This window comes from Nestor notabilis, unplaced genomic scaffold, assembly GCF_000696875.1.
Source record: "Nestor notabilis isolate BGI_N333 unplaced genomic scaffold, ASM69687v1 scaffold3685, whole genome shotgun sequence".
Taxonomy (NCBI): Eukaryota; Metazoa; Chordata; class Aves; order Psittaciformes; family Psittacidae; genus Nestor; species Nestor notabilis.
The window spans coordinates 12,638-34,323 of NW_009927721.1; the positions used below are offsets into that span (position 1 = coordinate 12,638).

The 21,686-nt window shown below is 36.2% G+C and overlaps 1 protein-coding gene across 1 annotated transcript in view; it reads left to right on the top strand.

Annotated features, from left to right (window-relative positions):
* Positions 1 to 159: 159 nt before the first annotated feature.
* The window catches only part of ZNF143 (zinc finger protein 143), a gene marked incomplete at its 3' end in the record, with an annotated part of 23,597 nt that continues 2,070 nt past the window's right edge, over positions 160 to 21,686 (top strand). Inside the window, exons 1-12 of the mRNA XM_010014161.1 lie at positions 160 to 285; positions 1,083 to 1,175; positions 1,655 to 1,738; positions 2,113 to 2,193; positions 3,283 to 3,479; positions 7,248 to 7,322; positions 11,406 to 11,525; positions 12,583 to 12,658; positions 14,233 to 14,358; positions 17,283 to 17,462; positions 18,581 to 18,808; positions 20,042 to 20,190. Of these exons, the coding sequence (XP_010012463.1) occupies positions 174 to 285; positions 1,083 to 1,175; positions 1,655 to 1,738; positions 2,113 to 2,193; positions 3,283 to 3,479; positions 7,248 to 7,322; positions 11,406 to 11,525; positions 12,583 to 12,658; positions 14,233 to 14,358; positions 17,283 to 17,462; positions 18,581 to 18,808; positions 20,042 to 20,190 (1,521 nt within the window). The remainder of the gene's footprint in view (positions 286 to 1,082; positions 1,176 to 1,654; positions 1,739 to 2,112; positions 2,194 to 3,282; positions 3,480 to 7,247; positions 7,323 to 11,405; positions 11,526 to 12,582; positions 12,659 to 14,232; positions 14,359 to 17,282; positions 17,463 to 18,580; positions 18,809 to 20,041; positions 20,191 to 21,686) is intronic.

Consider the following 21,686-nt stretch of genomic DNA (forward strand, 5'->3'; position numbering starts at 1 on the left):
TATTTTTCAGGTAAGGCAATTACTCACTGCATCTTCTTTATGTGGAATGTAACATAAAATATTTGTAGCAGCTGTGTATAAACATCTAATTAAACTTTGATTGTCTTTTACTTCTGGTTCTGTATTTAAATTTTCTCTCTGTGTTTTGTGAATACTTTCTTTCTAGGTAGACAATGTTATTAGCTCAGATAAATCGAGACTCTCAGGGAATGACTGAATTTTCTGGAGGAGGAATGGAGGCCCAGCATGTGACTCTTTGTCTAACAGAAGCTGTAGCTGTGCAAGGTGAATCTTCAGGTTAAAATCTCTTTACATTGTTGGGTTTTTTTTTCTGTTTGAAATTTAGATAAAACTCTAAACCCCATGTAGTGTATTCTAAGTGAAAAATCTAACAGAAATTATTCTTAGTTAACGAAGATTAAGTTCACTAATTCTGAACTGAAATTATATTTTAACGTAATAGGAGTATAAATGAGCCAAAGTAGGAAATACAGAATCTGACTTTATTCTCACTATAGTTTTACTGTTTTATCCTTTGTAACTTCCTTTTATATCTAAGTATGTATTAAACAAGTTGAGTTTTAAAATAGATTGCTGATCCAGGACTGGTTTAAACTTGATGTTTTCGGACAGCTTCATTATGATTTTACGTGATTAAAAACTTTTTCCTAAATCTGTGTTTTACTCTACAGAGATTTATGTTACTAATGACAGGTAGTAGAGTGCAAAACAAAGTTATCAATGCAAGTATATATATATTGTTATTGCACTGTTAGCATAGGTAGCCTAATCATTATTTCTCCTAGAACCTCAGCTTTGTAGTTATTTATTCAGTGTCATTGTAACTTTTTTAGTTAAGGAAAGTAACACTGTAGCTGTCACTTTTACAGAGCAAAATCTTGAACATAGGACCCTGATGTATGTTTAAGTTTCAAAAAAAATAGCAAGTAAGACCCATTTCCTATTACTATTTTTTAAATAATTATGGTTTAAGGGGATGCAGTCACTTCTAGAGGTGGTTAAGTTGTGATATTTAGGGTTTGATACTGGTAATAGTGAATATTAACTTTTTTCCTTGCTAGATGGTGACAACTTAGAAAACATGGAAGGTGTAAGTTTGCAAGCAGTTACCCTTGCTGATGGCTCCACTGCTTACATACAGCACAATTCTAAAGGTAGGTAAATGACTACAAGCTGATTGGTATTCATGTCAGATTTCCCTTTTTGATCCTGTCTTTGGATTGTAAACCCCTTTGGATTGTAAAGTCAGGCAAAATCTGTACAATGTTTATGAAATTCCAGTTCCAGATGGGAATTACAGGTATTACAGTAATACTGTAAAATAAGTAATTATTTCTGCTACTAGTGAGATGCAGTATGAAATGTGGAACATAAGTCAAACAAAAGAGATGATCTTTACACTTCAAACCCAAATATCAACATTCTACCTACTAGATGAGACATCAGGCCTTTTCCAGTTTCTTATCCCAGAATTTTAAAGCCTGTCTATAGTTATATTGTCCTTAGTCTTTACCAAACATTATTTTTTCAGTGATATTTTATTGATATTTTAATCCAGAAAGTACCAACTGTGTGTTTAAACTGTGATGGGTTATACAGAATATTTTTTAAGAATTCTAATTGTGTGTTTCAGATGGTAAATTAATGGATGGACAAGTGATTCAATTAGAAGATGGTTCTGCTGCTTATGTTCAACACGTATCCATGCCTAAAAGCAGTAAGTGTAATAATACAAGAAGTATATTCTAAAATATATTTAGTGGTAAATGCTCCATCCCTGGCAGTGTTCAAGGCCAGGTTGGACAGGGCCTTGGGCGACATGGTTTAGTGCGAGGTGTCCCTGCCCATGGTAGGGGGGTTGAAACTAGATGATCTTAAGGTCTTTTCCAAGCCAAACCATCTGTGATTCTATGATTAGTGTATTACTGATAAATATTTATATTAAGTAATTAATGGTCATTATAATAGCTTATTTTAATGGAAACAGTTGTGAAGAGATCATAGTAATCCTAGGTATTTAGTGTTTAATCTTTCCAGGTAATGGACTTACCAAACTATTGTTGAAGCATTGTAATTCTTTCTTCCAAACAGGAGACAGCTTACGTCTGGAAGATGGACAAGCAGTTCAGCTGGAGGATGGAACTACAGCATTTATTCATCACACCTCGAAAGGTAATTTTTTTTTTAAAGTGTGATTTATTACATTAGAGTTCAACAGAACTTCAGCAGTATAAAATATGATACTGTTTTTAGACTATGATGTCGTTTAGTTTGATTCCTGATGAAGATTTCTGGTTGCTTTTACTTTGTGACAGCTGAAAATTGTCAGAATGAGACCGGTTCAGTTCCTTATTTGAGCCTCATATAACAGTTACAGAATCAAACCTGGCCTATTTCACGGGTTTTTAGCCCAGAATCTCATTAAACTAAGTATTTGTCATGTTAGTAGAAAATGTAAGCCCTCGCACAGACTTCAGCAATAATTGCATGTGAAAATGAGAAGAGAAAGCAGGTAAGTATCAATCTCTCTTGAGCTAAAGAATGTGGAGATTGACTTACGTTTTAAAGGTTGATGATTTTGCCATTAGGTGGTAGGGCAGAAAATATTGCAGCTGACAGTCAAGAATGCAAATTATTTGTTTTAAATGATAGCTCAGATTTCTGCAGAAAATAGTTACACTAGCCTTGGAACTAGTACTGCTTCTATACAGAAAGTAGATATATTAAGTCTATTTAAACTCGTGTGACAAGAATTACATTCTACAATCAGCAATACTAGAAGGAGAGAATATAATAAAGAATTTCTTCCTTAAAAGTCATCCTGTATTTTGTGGGGTTTTTTTTTGCTTATTTGCATCGTTCTGTTCTTAAAATGATCAGATTTATGAATGCTAAAATCTGATGTATTGACATCAGAATACATATTACATTATTTTTGTTAAATTATGGGTGGGAACGGGTGGAAAGCATATTTGTGTTCCTGGTTTCCTCTGTAGATAAAGCTAGACCGATATAAAATTAGTTTTGCACTTTTATAAAAGCATGCTGAAATAAAGCTATGGGAGGTGTTGTCTTGAAAAAGTTTAATCAGTGCTATTCATAGTAATATTTTAAGTGTTTGTTTCTCATCTGTAGTGGTTATATATTTCACACATATATAGGACTTTAGGAGACATTTCCTGAACAGCAGTAGTTTCTTGTGTAACCTGCAGACATTGCTATACGTTTTCTTTCGTAACACTTGGTAATATTGTTTCTCAGACAGTTACGACCAGAGTGCGTTACAAGCAGTCCAGCTGGAGGATGGTACTACTGCCTACATTCACCACACAGTGCAAATGCCACAGTCGGATACCATTTTAGCCATTCAAGCTGATGGTACAGTGGCAGGTCTTCATACAGGAGATGCTGCCATTGACCCAGATACCATCAGTGCTTTGGAGCAATATGCAGCTAAGGTATATTGAAAAACATTTTCTCTATCCTTAAAGGTTTAATATAGCATCATAAGATCCATGGCAGCAAAAGCCAGTTGTGATCTAAGAATTAAAATTATAATTAAGAAATAATTTTCTCTAAAATACAGTATTGGAAAGGAGTCTCTTGAGAGGACACTGTTGGAAAGAAGGACAAAGTTAAATTATTCTTGTTCAGGCACTATTGCTGGCTTTTTTTTTTTTTTCCCCTTTGCATTGGGAAGAGCAGGGCCTGGAGTACTGGGCAAGGACAGAGCATGATATGATGTGTAAACCAGGCGATTAGTTATTGACTTTGGAAAAAGTTTATTTGATCCATACTTTCAATAGTAAAATGTAGCGTGATGCTCAGAATTGATGTTATCCACTTTACTGGACTTCTCTGAAGCATGATGTAAGTATAATAATGGGTGGTGCAACTTCCATATCTTTATAGTTTAGCAGTGTACCCACTGCTGGATGATTGCCATCAGTGCTTGTATTGCTGTGGAATAAATCAAGTAGAATATATTTTAAAATCTGTCCTCCAGTGTCACTGAAAATCGTCAATTTTGGGAGAAGGCCAGTTAGGATAATTAAGTGGCTTATACTCTATGCTTTCCATTATGCTTCTTTCTGGTATAATTGAGAGGTCCTAAGAGCCGGTCAGATTGTATTGTGTTTGGCTATGCCTTAACATTTCATAAAATAAAAGTTAGTTAAAAGGTTAGTAGTGACAAGCTTTTACACCTTCCCTAGCTACTATTTAATTTAGGTTTAAATCAATCATATCTTTGTCCTTCTTAACAAGGAGCTATGTTAATCATGATTTGTTGTAATTACGTTTCTGTTTTGAGAAGGTGAAGAAGAAAGAGAAGAAATGCAAATTTATTTTTCCTATTTATCTCAGCATGTATTTTTTTCAATTCTGTAATGTGAATTTGTTTTCCATAGTGTATTTGTGTGGGTTTAGGAGAAATTCTGTTTGTTTTCTTTAAGCTTTTATCTGAGAACATTGTTCTGAAAGGTACTGCTAGAAACTCTCGGGGAAAGTCAGTAGAAATGAGTTTCCAAGTATTGCGCCAGATTTACATACAAAAGCAAATAACAGCTGAATTGTCACAATCCTGTCTTTCTCTTAAAATGAGAAATGTGGTTTTGTGATTCTACTCCGTGTCTGTGTATGCTTCATAGTGAGGCAATATATACTTTTCATAGCAGCTGGTATAGAAACATTGAAAAAGGTACAGAAAGGGGCAACAACGATGACCAAACATATGAAATATATGAAGTAAGTATATGATAGAATATTATAAAATTCTAAGTAGCACAAAGAAGAGTAGTGACTTGTCATTGTCTTTTATCACCAGTGTAAGAACTGGGAAACATCAGAGGAAAATCTCAGGTGACAGGTTCAAGAAAAACAGGGGAAGAATACTTTTTCAAAGAGCACAAAGTTAAACCATGCAACTGCTTGTGGGATATTGTGGATGCTAATATATCCCTGGATTCAAAGGGTAATTAGATAAAGTCATAGAAGAAATATGTATCCAGGGCTATTAGGTAGAAACATGCGATTTCTAGTTCAGGAAGTTCCTAAGCCACAAATTGCTTGGAGGTTGGAGGAATATTTTTGGGAATGCATCACTATATGCTTGATCTGCTCTTTAGTCTTCTCTAGCATCTGCTACTGGCTGTTGTTGGAAACAAAATGGTGCACTAGATTGACCTTTAGTTTGACTCAGTATAGGTGTTCTTATGTTCTTAATTAAAGGCAGACTAAATCTTTCTTTAGTATCTAACACGGTCATTTAGGAGAAATTCAAAGATCTTCCTTGGAATCCTTACAGTATTCTCCCAATATTAAAAAAAAAAAAAAAAAAAGAGGTTTAAAATTGGGTGTCTTGGGTTTTTTAACTTCAAAGGTTTTCTCTTCAAAACTTAAAAGGGTGAAGAAAATTTTAAAGGCAGATTTGGAGAATGGTGGTTCTTCTCTGTTCCCCTGTCCTACAGGGAGAAATAGCCAAGATCGGTAGGCTGCCCAAGATTAGTGTAAAGAATCTGTAAGAGAGTTCATGCAAAGGGATCCAGGAAGACTACACAGAAGCTCACTGGAAGTGGTGAAACATTTCCATTTTTCGTTGTCCCTTGCTTTACTATCTGGCTAAGAGGACTTTAAACTAGAGTCCTCTTAATTTTGGACTAAGTCATTGCCACCTTCTTCCCAAAGCAACCAAGGAAAGAGAGTATTGCTCTCAATGAACATACATTCAGAAGACATGTAATGGAATTGCAAAGAGTTTAAAAACACATACTTTTCTTCCATGGGCTGTTTCTTGCAATATCCCAGCTGCTGGCAAAGTACAGTTCCTGGGATTTGTGTATGTCCATACATACGCATGCACATCCTGTTTGGATCATTTGTTTTAAGTGGCATTGATGAACTTTTAATTTCATGTCAGCATTTCGTTTCTCAACAAACAATAGGAAGTTCAGGATAAAGTGATTAAAGTCTCCTGTCTGTGCAGGTTCTCTCCCCTCCCTTCAAAACTTCTTCAGGAGAAGGCCCCAAAATAGCTTGTTTCCTTTTAAAAAAACCCAACAAAACAAAACCCAAACACCTGAGAATTACCTGCTTGCAGACTGTCTTTGCAGTCTCTCTGTAATGTAAACTTGCCTCTGCGTGGGCACTTTTTAGTGTTTTAGCTAAAAGTTGCCGAAAGTACATTATTCGTCGTCATCTATATTTAGAAAGATAGCACAGCCTGAAAACCTCTTATGGGTCAAGTGCATCTTCAGTCAAGTGAAATGTTGGTAGCTGATGCTTTGAGCAAGATACTTTACACAACCATTAACATCCGCAGGAGGCTTCTATGACCTCCTTAGTGAAAGGGCCTAAGTGTACCAGAGTAACAGAGGTAGTGTCCCTGCTAAGCTACTTCAGAGAAAAATAAAATCACTTAGACTAGATTTAGGTACAACAGGCTCAGGCTTGAGTGTCATGGATGCAGAGAGTATTGTGAATGCCTTTTCTCAATACAGAGACAATGAAGGAAATTACATAAAGTATCATTTAGTTTTTTCTACAGTGGCTAATAAGACACTATTATTTGAGTTAATGTTTGTGAGAGAGTTTGTGAGGGTTTTTTTTTTTAACTGGGTAGTTGTATTTTTGTTTAAATAAAAGTTTCAAATGAAGATCTAATATTCTTTCAAATATTTTTATAAACTCCTTGGAAAGCAACAGTACTTTTCTCCTCCTGTTTTTAAAACATAAACCTATGGATCAATACTCAAGTCTTGCTTAGCTGTTGTGATTTGACTAATTCGACTAGCTGTTGTAATTTCAAATTAAGACGTAACACAGTGTCTTACGTATTTTGATTACAAAGGAGTTCTGCTGTTCAAAACAAGTAAATTCTGCTTAACAGAGAGTGTAGAGATCTATTCCTATGATAAAAGTAAACGTTTTCTTTTTATTTTTTGTCAGACCTAAGTATTGTTAAATTAATTAATACTTCTTTCAGTCTATTAATTTAACATACTTTGTTCTTGCAGTTTTTCCTACCTTGTTTTAATGTTTGAGATGCTTATTTTACATATTCTATAATGCAGGTGCTACAAGTGGTGATTTCCATGTAAGTTAATGTACTATAGGATAACCATGTTTCAAGAGGGAGCTAGAGAGCTATGAAACAATAAACCCTCTGTTTTTCAGATGAATAAAAATAACATGTAAATGGTTTTTTCCATTTCAACTTTGTTTTTCAGGTGTCTATTGATGGAAATGACAGTGTTACTGGCACAGGAATGATAGGTGAAAATGAACAAGATAAAAAAATGCAGGTATGTAGCCCAGTACATGCATTTCTTGTGTCTTCTTTACCCAGCAATGTGCATGATAGTGCCATGTAGCTGTGAACTAGGGTCTGCTGCTACCTTTCAGGCATTGCAGATCTCAAACCTATACAGATAGGTCATATTTCTCACAAGATCCTTTCACAGGATTTCAAAAAAGGTCTTCTAATGATTACTGTTTTCTGGGGGTTTCTGTTAAAAGGCAATTAAAAATTAATCTGGATTTCTAAGATTTTTCAGCCTGACCTGAACATTTTATCAGTAAGGGTGTAAGTATTTCGGAAGTTCTTTTCCAGAGAATGAACTGACTTTATATAGTCTTTAAAGCAGAACAATGCTGACTCAATTAATGAATTATTTTCTCTCAAGAGAGACTGTTCTCTCTTTGGTGGTGTTTGGTTTTTTTATTCCACTTGCCCTGTTAGAGCCCCTGACTTTTATTGCAGATTTTGTAAGTTATCAGTAGGTAAGAATGTTGCTCCTAGTGAATGCTTAAAGCAGCAGAAAAATACTTCCATTTCTTTGTATTCATATTGTTAGTATGTAGCAGTATAAAAACCTTTTCAATGTGAAAACATTAACTTAAAAGTTTAAAGGGCAATGGAAAATACAGGTGCAACTTCTTAAGATTTTTTTTTTTACCTGGGATTCATAAAATAATGTAATTTGTCATCATAACATTTTATTAAAGGAAATGACAAAGCAAAACATATTCTGGGCTTTAAAGAATTATGACCAACAACAAAACCAATAATAAACCCTCTATTCCCTCACATGTTTAAATGACAATCAGAAATAGAAAAGTCATTTCATTGTTGGGGTTTTTTTGGTCTAATTTAAGAGGTGGTGACCTAGGCAAGGAGGAAAAATATCTTCCAAGTTAAAACACAGTATCTGTGGAAGGAAGAATTATAGGCTCACCTGTGACAGTTATCTCAAAAGTGTCTATTCTTAATTTTTATTTTAAAGCTAGGTCCCACAATATTTAAAGCTGCAGACACTCCACTGTTGCCTGTGTGACACGATTGTGAAAGGAGAGAATAGCTAGTATGTGTATTATTTATGGTATTGGAATATATTCATGAAATCAAGAAATCTAGAGGTTCTGCACACTTGTATGTTGGAATAGGTATACAACTCCCGACAAAATGCAAGATTCAAGGAAGAGTAAGATAAGATCTTGGTTTGTTTTACCCGGAAATAAGAGTCTATTAAGCAAAATTACCTGTAACTGTTGTTGAGTTACATGTTGATTTCAGGCTCAGCCCCAAAACATAGCGAATCTGGAGGTGGCTTTATCTTATTCGTGTATGGCAACATGGATGCCACATGGAAATGTGCCAATCTTATGGAGCATTATATGTTCCAAACAAAACAATATCTGGTATTTCAAAAGGCATTGAGGCTTAGTCTCAAATTCTGACCAACTGAAGGGTCCCAAAACTATCAGCTATGTAAGAAAATCTTAATCATGTTTATGTCTTGATTTAAGTAGATACCTAGTGGTGACTCATTCTGAAATAATATATTACTTTGGATAAAATAGTCTTACATTTAGATATGGTATTAAATAGGTGTATATTTATAAAGTTTTAAGTCCACAGGTAACACAAGAACAGAACAGATGTCATACTTTTTAGTCGTTCAAACTTGCATGTGGTTAGGCTTTTCATCAAAGGATAAAAGCATAAAACCTTTGTGTGATTTCTGCATGTGAAAACAAAAGACTATGTGTGCCCAAAGGGATATCACACACCTTTCAAACCTGCCATAACCATCTGTTCATAATAAAAGCAGAATCATGTGACTGAAGTTTGTGTGTACACAATATAAAAATCATATCAGATCTTTACCTTTGTTGTTCTCCTGTGTTACCTGTCTGAATTCAGGATGCGTTTGTGATTTCTTTTAAGATTTGGGGCGGGGAGTTAAATTTTGTCTAGCTAAATATATTTTGAAGTACACAGCTCCTCACAATGTTTCACATTATTATAAAGGTGATTTATTTGCTACATTCTTCTGACTTTGTGCCTTCTAACATCTGTTTTCTTTTTGTTTCTTTAGCGTGTATATTCTTCTAAGAATAGTAATTTTAATACTATATCTGTCCTTGCTGAATGATAATGCTAACTGGTTTCTTACTAATCTTCAAATCATGTCTTGTGAAGAAACATATACTTCTACAAACAAAGCTCATAGTGTTCAACTAATCTTTTCCTTAAGAGTTCTGTTTGTTTTATTTGTCCCTCCTCTTTGTGTCAATCTTAAAATTATGTCTGGTTATTTCCTTACAGATATTAGCACGTTGATTATAGAACTGTTGTCATTTTCTTTTAAACTTTGGCATACTTCAGCTTTATAGCAGATCTTAGCAACTTTATACGTATTTTATATGCCCAAACAACAAAGAAATACTAGCAGGTTTACTGACAGGAAAACCAAATCAATACTCAAGTGCAGGTTCTCAACCAAGCCTCCTCTTCACGATCTTTAATGTATTAAAGTGACTTTTGTGATTCATGATATCATATGTTAAACAGTAGTATTAGTAATGGGTTTCTTGATTCATGAGGTTATGTTTTTCTCCATTGTTCCAGAGAAGCTTTTCTGAAGTGGTAGAGTTGTACATTTCAATTGGTTAAAAATTTCACATTTGACTTTACATCTTTAGTTTTAAGAACAGTCTGAAGGAAACAGTGCACATCCTCCCTGAAGAATCCATAGGAAGTTGTTCTCAATCAAATATCTGGTCTGTCTGAACGAGGAATTAGGCATTTATGTGCAATTGCAGGGCTACTCTCTTGTTAGGATGAGGGACATGTTGTGGGACAGTTTGGATAACTGGATTGCTGCGATGGATGGATACAGGCTCTTCAATACGGCAGGGGCGAAGGAGAGGAGGGGGAGATGTTCTTCATGTGAGAAAAGCAGGACTGCATAGGTCTCTGGTTTGGGATAGGTGATGAGCCAGTCAAGAGCCGATGGGTCAGAATTAGCTGGCAGACCAGTGCGTGGCATTGTGGTGTCTGTCTGCTATAGAGTGCCTGATGAGAAAGAAGATGAGGCTTTCTTCAGAGAACTGTAAGAAGCCTCATGTTCACAGGCCCAGGTTTTCATGGGGAATTTTAACCACCTTAAACCCTTTTCATGGGGAATTTTAACAACCGCAACAGGGCACGTGAAATCGAGGAGCTTTCTGGAATTCAGGGGTGGCAACTGGTAACCTAAAGCAGGTTATTGAGCACTGGCAAGGTGAAACACTTTGCTGGACCTCATACTTAATAAGAAGAATTAGTTGGAAGCGTGAAGGCTGGGGGAAGCCTTCAGGAATCTCCATCCTTAGAGATACTCTGAACACATTCTTCCATAAGAAAAGAGGGGTAGTTTGAAAGAAGGACAGACCTTTTAAAATAGTCTTGATTGATTTGTATACAGTTGTATTAAAATGTTTACATTTGGGCTTCTGCCTCTTTCTTCAGTCTGTACAAAAAAGCCTTTAAATGGGGTTTGCATCACAAAGCTGTTCTGTACATTTTCCTGTTGTGTCATGCCAGAAAGGAGAGTAGAACCTAGCTCAAATTGCTCCAGTTAGGTTGATCAAAACACATGCATCACTGACAAAGAGCAAAATGCTTTCCTTCTTTTTCAAAAAGTGTTTATTATAAGTGCATTTAATTGGCCTATGCATGAACTTATGTTTGAAGGTGGTCTGATTTATAGTTAATCTCCCTTAGGAATGGATCCAGTATCCAATGTAATCTAAGCCTCTTCTGTCTGTTAATTTGGTCATCTTGCCAATGGGCATATATTTCAAATTATTTTGTCTTTGTTATTATTTGGCTAATTAATGCATGGATTTAAATTAGATATCTACAAGTAAATACGTTTTACAGTTTCTTTCCTTCCTTTCATCAGAACTTATGCTTTTTATTTTTTATTGAGGACTGAGAAATACATGGTATAGCAGAGAGAGAGAGAAAAGAAACCTGTCAGAATCAGCTGTGGCTTGATAACAAAATGAAATGTGTGATTCTTCTGATCCATTGTGTTTTGTTTTGTTTTAAACTTAAGATTGTCTTGCAAGGACATGGAACACGAGTGACTGCAAAATCTCAGCCAAGTGGAGAGAAAGCCTTTCGCTGTGACTATGATGGCTGTGGAAAACTATACACAACAGCTCACCATCTTAAGGTGATGAGATGTAAAATGAGTGTTGTTACTTTGCAGGCATGATTTTTTTATTTTTATTTTTTTTTACTGATTATGTGGTTAAAAGTAATAGAGTCATAAGTGTGCTGTTTTGTCAAATGTTTATTGGATTGATTTTACAGTAATTGGTTGTCCTAGGTGCTCTGCTGATTTTGCTCAGTGATTTTGGACAGTAGCAGGTGTAGGATCATGTTAGGCTCCTATATTGCCAGCATGTAAGAAGTCTCTTGTTGAGATAGTTTCTAAAAGCAGTGTCCCAGAAATTCTGAAATCCACTGTTCACCTTATCTACTTCCAGTATATGCATGATCCTGCAAAATTCTGATTTTCTCGAAAGATTTTACCATCGCAATACAAAGTTTAACTCTCCAAAACAATCCAATGTTCAAAGTGAAAAGCTGGAGCATCTTTTCTTTACAGGTGGAAACTTCCTTTTTTAAATTCAGTAAAGGAATTATTGAAACAGTGAGGGTGTAGAGCTGTTCACATTCCAGCTTAGGCTGAGGTGATCACTCGCCAATGAAGTAAACTCCTTGCAGTGCTGCCTTGTCTCTGACAAAACACTGGAGTCAGTGAGTAGTTGACTCTATGGATCCTGTGTTAAATTTGTGTCCTTGCTGTAGAGGTTTCATCAAATGTAAGAGGATCATTAGAAGCGCTCAGTGGAGTAGAAAAAATCACAGTGGGCTCTGAGGCATGTTTGCATACTGTCTTCAGCGTAGTTGTATGTATTTACAGTTGTAGCTACAGCTACAACAGCTGTAGCTGTGTGTATTTACAGATGTGTGTTTTTGCAAAACTGACTGAAAGGATCGGGTTAGACCTTGGATAAAAACGTATTTAGTTTTAGGAAAAACATTGTCACTATATTTTTTTTCTGGTTTTTTTTTTTTTTTTATCACTGATTTGAAAAGAAGACACTTGAATGTGAATCTTAGGAAGAGAAATAAAACACATTTGCTTTGTGAATGAACTGTTTCTGTGCTGAAATAATCAAATACAACATTTCATTAAGTAACTATATTGGATGTCTCGACAGGTGCATGAAAGGTCACACACGGGAGACAGACCATATCAGTGTGAACATCCTGGATGTGGGAAAGCCTTTGCAACAGGTAATCTTTTGTACACTACCTCCTCTTGCTTGCTAGTGTTTGTTTAAAGTAAGTTGTTAATATTGCCTTTTTTAAACTGCTAAGAACTTGGTTGGGAGAACTGCAATAAAAAAAAAGGGTCATAATTTCAGCTACTGTAGAAAGGACAGGGGATTTAACTCTTAGTTACTGAAGGAGGAATAACTTGAAACACTTGACATTTTCCCTCACATTTTCCTCACCTGTCATGCCAGAGTCAGATTTTTGAAAAAATAGTCCTTTCTTAACTAAAAGTATAAATTAAATGAGGTGATAAGAAGCTGAACCTGTTAGTATGAGGTAAATACCTGATCTCCTCCACATTTAAAAGGAACTTTGATGGAAGAAGCTGCTTTAAGTGGTCTTTATTGAATTTGTATCAGAGTGATGTTCCTCTTGAAATAAACTCCACATTTTGTACAGACTAATCTGCTTATAAATGATGCTCTCCCTGAGACTGAATTTTATTATGCAAAATGCAGTTATGAAAAATGAAATATGGAAGAAAGTGAAAGAACAAAACTTGCTTCAAATTCTATTCTTTTACTTCGAATGCAAATTAGCATGATGCTTGGAATAGTTAAGGTCTTTTTTAAAAACAAAAAAACAAAAAAAACCCCAAAAAACCCACAAAGCAACAAACCCCTTAAGGTACTATTTTAAGATAACTTAATCTGAGCTAATACATTAAGTACTGTTTCCTTGAATAGAAACAAGCAAAAGAAATACTGATGAGAAAGTTCAAAAGGGGAAACAACCACCCTTAAAACGGTTGCACCCAAGTTTAATTGCATAGTGTTTGTAAACAGATTTCAAAACTGTATAATGAAATACTCTTGAATGCAACAGACTGAACATTTCTAAAATGGCTGTTTGAGGATTCTTTAGTTGTGATCTTTTCAGGGAAGTGCAGAAAGGAAAATCCTGATAAAATGCTCTTTGTAAAATAATTTACAGAGGGCCTGATCCAAAGCTTCCTTTAGATTGGTAGAGTTCTTGATGACTATGAGTTCCTAAGAGTAATCTTAAAGGGAATGGGTGTCCATGACTGCTATCATTTGGCATCTATGTGTGATGATGTTAATAATACGGTTTAAAATAATTAGAGTTTAAAGCCTGGATAGTAAAACAGTAGTGGGTTTTGTGATGACTTCATTAATGGCACTGATTTTTGTATAAGCAAATAATTAGATGTCATTTTAATGACAGTACTTGTAAGAGATTAAAAGGTAGGTGGAATACAGAGCATACAGCTTCCTCAGAAGACAAAACACATATCTGTCTACATTATAATCATTACAGTTTATCATTTCGAAGGGAAGAAGCATTATGGAAGTGTAATTTCTTCATAGATGAAGGATGAAAGACTTTTTAAACTGTATCTTGAGTTCTGCTGCTCTGTATGGTAGAACAAAGAGCTTGTGAGGACTGAAAGAGCAAATTTTACTCACTAGGGAGCTTCCTGAGTGGAATGGCAAGCACAGCTTTTGTTGGTGGTAGTTTATGATATCCTAATTTTGTGATTATACAATTATAACATCCTTTCTGATATTCAGGGTATGGGTTAAAAAGTCATGTCCGAACACACACTGGTGAAAAGCCTTATCGGTGCACAGAAGAAAATTGCACCAAATCATTCAAGACGTCAGGAGACCTGCAGAAACATATCCGAACCCACACAGGTACTATTGTCACCCTTCCTTTTTCTTTATTTTTTTTTGTTAATTCACTTAGGTGGATTTTGTTTTCTTTGATCATTCTGTGACTTTATACTTATGAAATCAGCCTGTGTATATTCTCTTTCTGAAGCCCAGTGAGCAAAACAGCATTTCAGCATGGTAAGCATTTACTGCAAATCCAGCATGCTTTTCTTGGAAATAGTGCTTAAGCATTTACACTGCTATTGCAAATGCACTAACTTCTGTCAGTGTATCACTTACATTGTCACTGAGTTACTTGGTGCCTTTACAGTTTCATTTGCAGCTGTAACAGAACAAGGAACTTTTCCTCAATAATATGGCTTGCCTCTTAGAAATGGCAGTGTTCTTCAGTTTTGGTGCTTTAAGATAACTTGCATGCCAGCTTCATGAAGGTCAACAGTTCTGAGCTTGTTGTTACCCTGACCTCCCTTCTTGCAGCAGAAAAACGAACAAAAATGTCACAGAAAAACAGCTGTTGTCAAAACATCCAAATCCGTAAAAATTAACATCTTACGTTTTGTCTAAAAAAGATTCATTTGAAAGCCAAAACATCAATAAATTCCAGACAGTATACACTACAAAGGCCAACCCTATGGGTGCACACATATGTAAATGAATTTCCACAAAAAAAAAAGGAAAAAAAACCGCCCAAACCTCAAATGTAGGGAAGAATAACCTGTCACTTATTCAATTAAGTATATTTACTTGCCTGCTAGAATACCAACATTTTTTTTCCACTGAACTTTCTGAATCTTAGAGAGGAAAAAAGAGCAAAAGCAATATTTTTTCCTCAAATTAAAAAGAACAATGCAGGGGAGGACAAAAGCAGGCAATAAAAATTCTGCTTTCCTGTACTTTCATATCCAAGGACAGTCTTGTTGGGATTAGTGCTGTTTTGATGTTAAATTGGTCATCAGGATGAAGACAGAAAACTGTTACCTGTTTTCAGTTCTAGAAGAGAACTGTTTGACATTATGTAGTACATCAAGTACAGACTGTGAACTGGAAGACTTCCATAGTATGGACAACAACTCGATTAGCTGTAGAATGTTTTCTTTACTTCTTTATGGCCACAGAAGTTGTATGATAATTTAATCACTTCCATGTAATTTAGCAGTGGAGACAAAAGACTTGAGCCAGCCATGTGTAACCATTTTCACATTTAAACAATATTAGTAATACAGTCATAAACTCCCAGCAGTCCAGGGAGTAGAGTTCAGGGGTGTCTTTTTTTTAGATGTATGAGTAGTTTCAGGAAACCAGAAAAAAATGGGAAAATTGCACCGAGTCCTTTGAGCAGATGGATGGAGAGGTGTATGCTCATACCCTGTGCAAGCTCCAACAGTGTACCTCATGGAAGCAAGTCTGGACTCTGCCCACTCTCACAGGGCTCCCAAACCTTTGCATTCCTTTATCACGTAGAGCAGGGTTAGCACTTCCTTCATTTTCTGCCTAGTTTAGCCAGTGTTTTTTCCCCTCTCTTTTTCACTGGCAGTCCAGTCTCACTTCCTGTTGCCATCAAATGCTTGCCCAGGTTCCTCCATGACTTCCCTAGACATACCATTCTAGTATCAGAAAAGCTGCAGTGGATGATTCCTCACAGCTGCTGTGGGGTAGAGCTTGAAGGCTTCTGACTTGCTTTGCATTTCTAGTGCTGGAAATCTCTGTCACCTGGAAACAGGTCGCTTTTCTAACAAGTGCATTAGAAACTTAAAAGGCTGGCTTCACCAACTGGTTGGACGACATTCTTGCGGGCATTCTTTAAGAATCTTCTGGTCTAGTTTCTAAGGAAGGGTCTGTTGTTGGGCAGGGTTGACTCTGCAGCCCTCCTCCTTTCAAGCTTGATTTGAGATCCTGTGCTGAAGCAAGGATTAGGGGAGCCATGGTAACACAACACTGAGGCGTGTATGCTTAATGCACACACACACTGCCTTGGCAGGAAGCTGAAAAACCTTCTGAAGCAGCTGCTGCCCTAAGGAATGAATTATAGTTTCCTGTGCCAAGGAGCTAACTACTTTAGAGTTTCATGGTACTAATGTCTCTATCAGGACTTTGTTTTTTATTTCTGTCTGTAAGTATTTAATGTTATGTCTGTAGTGGTAATCTGTCTCCTCTGGCTCTCAGATTCTTCCCCTTGGTAAGCAGTACAGTGGGTGGAATGTACATAGCTCTAGGAAGTGTGAAATTACAACAGGACAGCACAGTTAACCCCCTTCACTCTCCTGCTCTGTGCGCTTTAACAGACCTGCAAGGTCAGGAGTATTGGGATATTAGACAGGGGTTGGCCTTATCTACTTAAATGTTTTGGTGCAATGATGTAAGGTATTGTGCTTAAATTTATATTACATTAATAGAGTTATTTTAAAATAACCTGTATTTGTGATTTCTCTGGGGGCTTGAAATTATTTTCAGGGCTCTCTTTAAAGAGTGCTTTCTATAATGAGTTTCACTAATCCACTTTTATCTTGGTTATACGTTAAATCATGAAGGGTTTTTGAGTTTGGGGTGGTTTTGTTTTTTTTTTTAGTTTTATGAATTACAAGTTCAAAATGTAAAAATGTTATGATATACTTATTTTAGGTAATGAGTGGGGGGATGGTAAATACATGTTAGGATATGGACAATGTGGAAGCTAATACAAGCAACTGAGTCTGTTTTGTGCATCACAAAGTACTGATCTAAATACTTCATAATTTAGTTTACAGATTGTATGATTTTCCCGAATTTTGACAGTTTTGGCTAAACAGTAGAACACTCCGCAGTGGCATGTTCATGGTGTTTCCGACTGAGGGTCTCAAAGAGAGAATTAGGTAGCTTTAGATTCCTACATTCAGTCTTAAATGTAACTTAGCATTTTTATTCTTTTATAACTTTTGCATGGGTGCCGTTTTTTCTTTATTTTTCAGGTGAAAGGCCCTTTAAGTGTCCATTTGAAGGATGTGGCAGGTCATTCACAACATCTAATATTAGAAAGGTTCACATCAGGACACATACAGGCGAAAGGCCTTATTACTGTACAGAGCCAGGATGTGGGAGAGCTTTTGCCAGTGCAACTAACTATAAGAATCACGTGAGAATACACACAGGTATATGAGTGATGTTTTGTGTTTTGAAGTGGAATCTGCTTGGGAAAGACTCTGTCATTCTCCTTTTGAACAGTTTCAGTGCATTGTAATTGGGTTTAGTCATTTTTATATGACCTGGCTTGGCACTTTTATTTGGGCCTTGTCTACCCTGAGCTGAGGACAGTTTAGCAGTTAAGTTTCCTGCCTTGCTGTCAAGGCAGAATAATTTTGGTTTGGATAGTTCTTTAAAATGAATGCAAAACTTTGTCTTCAGTGGACATTGGGCTACATCCTTATATAGTTCTGGGATTTGCCTCCATTATGAGCTGCTTCTTAAATAAATAACAGTAAAGTACAAGTCTGAGCATGACTTCGGCTCACCATTTTGAGTCATCCTTTCATCCCAGCTGTATTTTCCTTGCTGCTGGAGCAGCGGTCAAAACCTTTATATAGACTGGAGGTGAAAATACACATCCAACTTGATTCGTTAGCAGAAATAATCAGCACAGATTCAAAGGTTCTAAAATGTAAAAGCCAGTGATGGCTGTATCATCTTGGTAGCCTTATTTATTTGATGGAAGCACAGACAGGTTTCATAGAGGTACGTTTTGTATCTCAGATTATTTTTTTAGTTCACAATGCAATTTGGTATTTTTTCATTAATTTTTAAATGAAAGTTCTTTTTATATGAAACCGAAGTTACTTAAACATATGCTTCCCATAAGCTTTCTTCAGAGCTTAAAGACTCAAAAGTAAGTGAAATTGTACTAGGGTATCAACATACCTGATTATTGAGGGGAAGTATGGGGCTTCCAGTAATAAAGAACAAGAATCTCAATACGATGCCAAACCAACATTGCAGCTTTCAGCCTGTATCCTTCTGTCTTCATCAGAAGGATGTTTTAGATGGAATGGAGAAAAAAGGGCCCAACTTTTACTGGCAATTGTTCTTATAAGAAGACAGTGAGAAGCTGCATTGGTAAACTCTGTGGGCAACTCTGTGAGCTTGATCTTCACTGTTGCCTTTGAAATTGGTCTGTGGTTGGTAACGAAGGTGTGTCACCAAATATCACTTGTTGACAATTTTTAGTGTGCATCCTGAATAAAGTTCTCTTTATGCCTTTTGTTTTTTCATATAGGGGAGAAGCCTTATGTCTGTACAGTTCCTGGTTGTGATAAACGTTTTACAGAGTACTCCAGTTTATACAAGCATCATGTTGTACATACTCATTCCAAACCATATAACTGTAATCACTGTGGGAAAACATACAAGCAGATTTCTACACTTGCTATGCACAAGCGGACAGCACACAATGACACAGAGCCCATTGAAGAAGAACAAGAGGCCTTTTTTGAGCCACCTCCAGGTTAGAGTTTCAGTCTTGGAATCTTGTACTGTAAAAAAAAATGGGCTGGATAATATTTTACTGGGTTTTTTTATAACCAAGGAAATGAAAGCGTAGTTAAAAATCTGAAGCACCTAATAAAGTTATTTAACTTCTTTGTAGGACTTTTTAGTCTGGTAGGCAACCAGACTGGTTGCCTGGTAGAAACTGAGAGAGTAATTGACCAGATCATAAACTCACCCACAGCAGTCCTGGAGATAAGAGAGATTTGAGAAGCAGTCCCAGCAAACCTGCTATAAAAACAAATGTGGGGAGGGACCTGGGAGAATCTACAATGTTTATGCTTGCAAGCTACTGGATTTTTTTTAGGTATTTTTCTAAGAGTGTCTCTAGAACACCATGGTTGGTGACAGTCTTTCGTGCAGGAGCAAAGGCACTGCCTTAAGAAAAGGAAAATCTGTCTTTGCGCTATGCTGATGCTGTGCTGGTTTTGCTGTGGTTAATAGTACTTTCTGTAAACTGTCCTAGAAGCAAAGATGAAAATAAGTTCATTTGCATCAGTACTCCTTAGAATGTTTTTCATGGTATCATGAGTATTGAATCCTATGACTATTAAAGATCATACTGAAGGAAGTACTGTGATAGGACAAATACCACTTGTCAAATTGTGATTTTTACATTTGACTGAAGATCGGAAATAAGTGCAGAAACTGTTTTGGCCAAAGAAGTTGTTTTCTTATATGTAGGTGGGAAACTGCACTGAATGCCTCCAGCAGATTTGCTGGAATCCAGTTCCTTTTAAGGGAATGATAAGATTCATTTGCTAAGGTTAAACATTTATTAAGATACTGAACTTAAGTCACACAAAGGCATCACTGTGTTCTTCTGTATGTTTGTTAATTAATAACTCTTTAAAAGCTGCCAGTTGTGTTTGCTTGAAGCATCTTGTATGGAGAGGTTAACATTTAATGAATTAATTTGAAATGTTTGTCACCATTTCAAAATTTGCTTATAAACTCAATGTATATTTTCTTTAGTATTTGTGTATTAAAACTCACTGCTAAAAGATTATACCCCATGTTCCTAAAACAGACTTTCTGACTTGCTTTTATTTTCCTCCTCTTTCCACTAGAATTTTTCTGTTGGAGTGTTTAAAACCTTCAAACCAGGCTGGCATTTTAATCCTTGTCATTTGCTTCCCTGGCAGCACCTAGAGTATGTAAACCACCCTTTTGCCTTCTTTGTCTCAAATAGGTCAAGGTGAAGATGTTCTCAAAGGTTCCCAAATAACCTATGTGACAGGTGTAGATGGAGAAGATGTAATTTCTGCGCAGGTTGCTACAGTTACTCAGTCAGGATTAGGTCAACAAGTAGCACTAATATCCCAGGATGGAACCCAACATGTAAGTAAACACAGTGTTGAAGAGCTGACAAAAATACACTGAGAATTGAGGCAGGTGTTGCAAATACTCATGTGCTTTCTAAAATCAGTTGGGATTCTTGATAAATATGTACGTGGGTTTCTTAAGAACAGAAGCTTCTCTAGAGGTGGGCTAGAATATGTTCAGGGTTGGGCCTCCTGCGGAATACCTAAATTAAACCCCATATTCTGACACCTGAAGCTGCATTAATACAAAGCTTGATTTTTGTTTTCATTTTTTTCTATCCTTGTTATCTTTGTCACTATTAAAGTAGGCAAGGACTATTTTAACAATTGTTCCAGCCTAGTTTCTGAGGTTTCTCAGAATTCCCTAATTAATATAATCTATTAATATCTGACAGTCATCTTCACTGTTGTTTTGACTGCATGTACTTTGTGGGGATGGAGGGCTGGGAAATGTTTCTAGTCCAGGTGCCTGTTTTACAAGCCATTTGGTATTGTGCAGTTCTTACCATTTCTAACATAAACAAGAGAATAAGGAATGCTTTGAACTACCTCCACCTGAAAAATCCAATGGATGTATTTTTTTAAGGTTTTCCTATGAAATTTCATTAGAAGGGGATTTCAGCACAACTCACTGGTGAATAAAAGTTTGTATCTCAGCTGGGAAGGTAGCTGAAATGCCAGTAGCATACAGAAGATATCTCCTAAATTCAGATTGAAAATTGAATATTAAAAGGGGCTGTTATATTGCCAGCCTTGAACACTGCAGCAGTACTAAGTAACTGGCATTTTTACCCTCTAAAAATGAAGGCCAGAAGCCTTGTCACAGAGTTCTTGCATTTATTTAAGTTATCCTTCAGCTTGACTTTAGTTCTGGGATGTTTTATTACCTGTAAATCAGACATCAAATCATGTATCTGATACCCTAATGTGTTTATACTGGAGACATTAGTAATTTATGTTGTTAATCTTTTATGGATTGTTTATTTGTGGTTTAAATTCTAAGCCCTTGGAGGACCTTTAGCATTTCTGTTAAGACCACATGTGTCAGGTGATACTGCCCTGAATCACATTGTCTGTTGTGTACAACACATGCACAGATAATGTATCACACAGTTATCTGGGGTCCGATCTGATTAACATGGAGCTGTAGACTCTGGGGGCAAGTATGCATTCTTTTTCTTATTACTGAGAGCCGTATTTTTATTTCTGTAAACAGATAACCATGTCTGAAAGGTCATGGAATGTTAGGTCCTGATCAGTAAGATGAATGCGATGATGCCTCCTTGTCTAAGACCGGGAACTGGCCAAAGAGTGATGGTGATTCTCAAGGAATGCATGAGCATGCTGGTCAGGGTGTGGAATAATGCTACTAGATCTTTTGGCCAGTATATTAATTATGACCAGTTTAAAAGACTTTTTCACCATTATTATTAATAATTTGCCTCATTGTTCTGGATTGCTACACATTTTGTTCCGAATGAAGAAATTAAGCTAGCCAGGAGTATTCCTGCT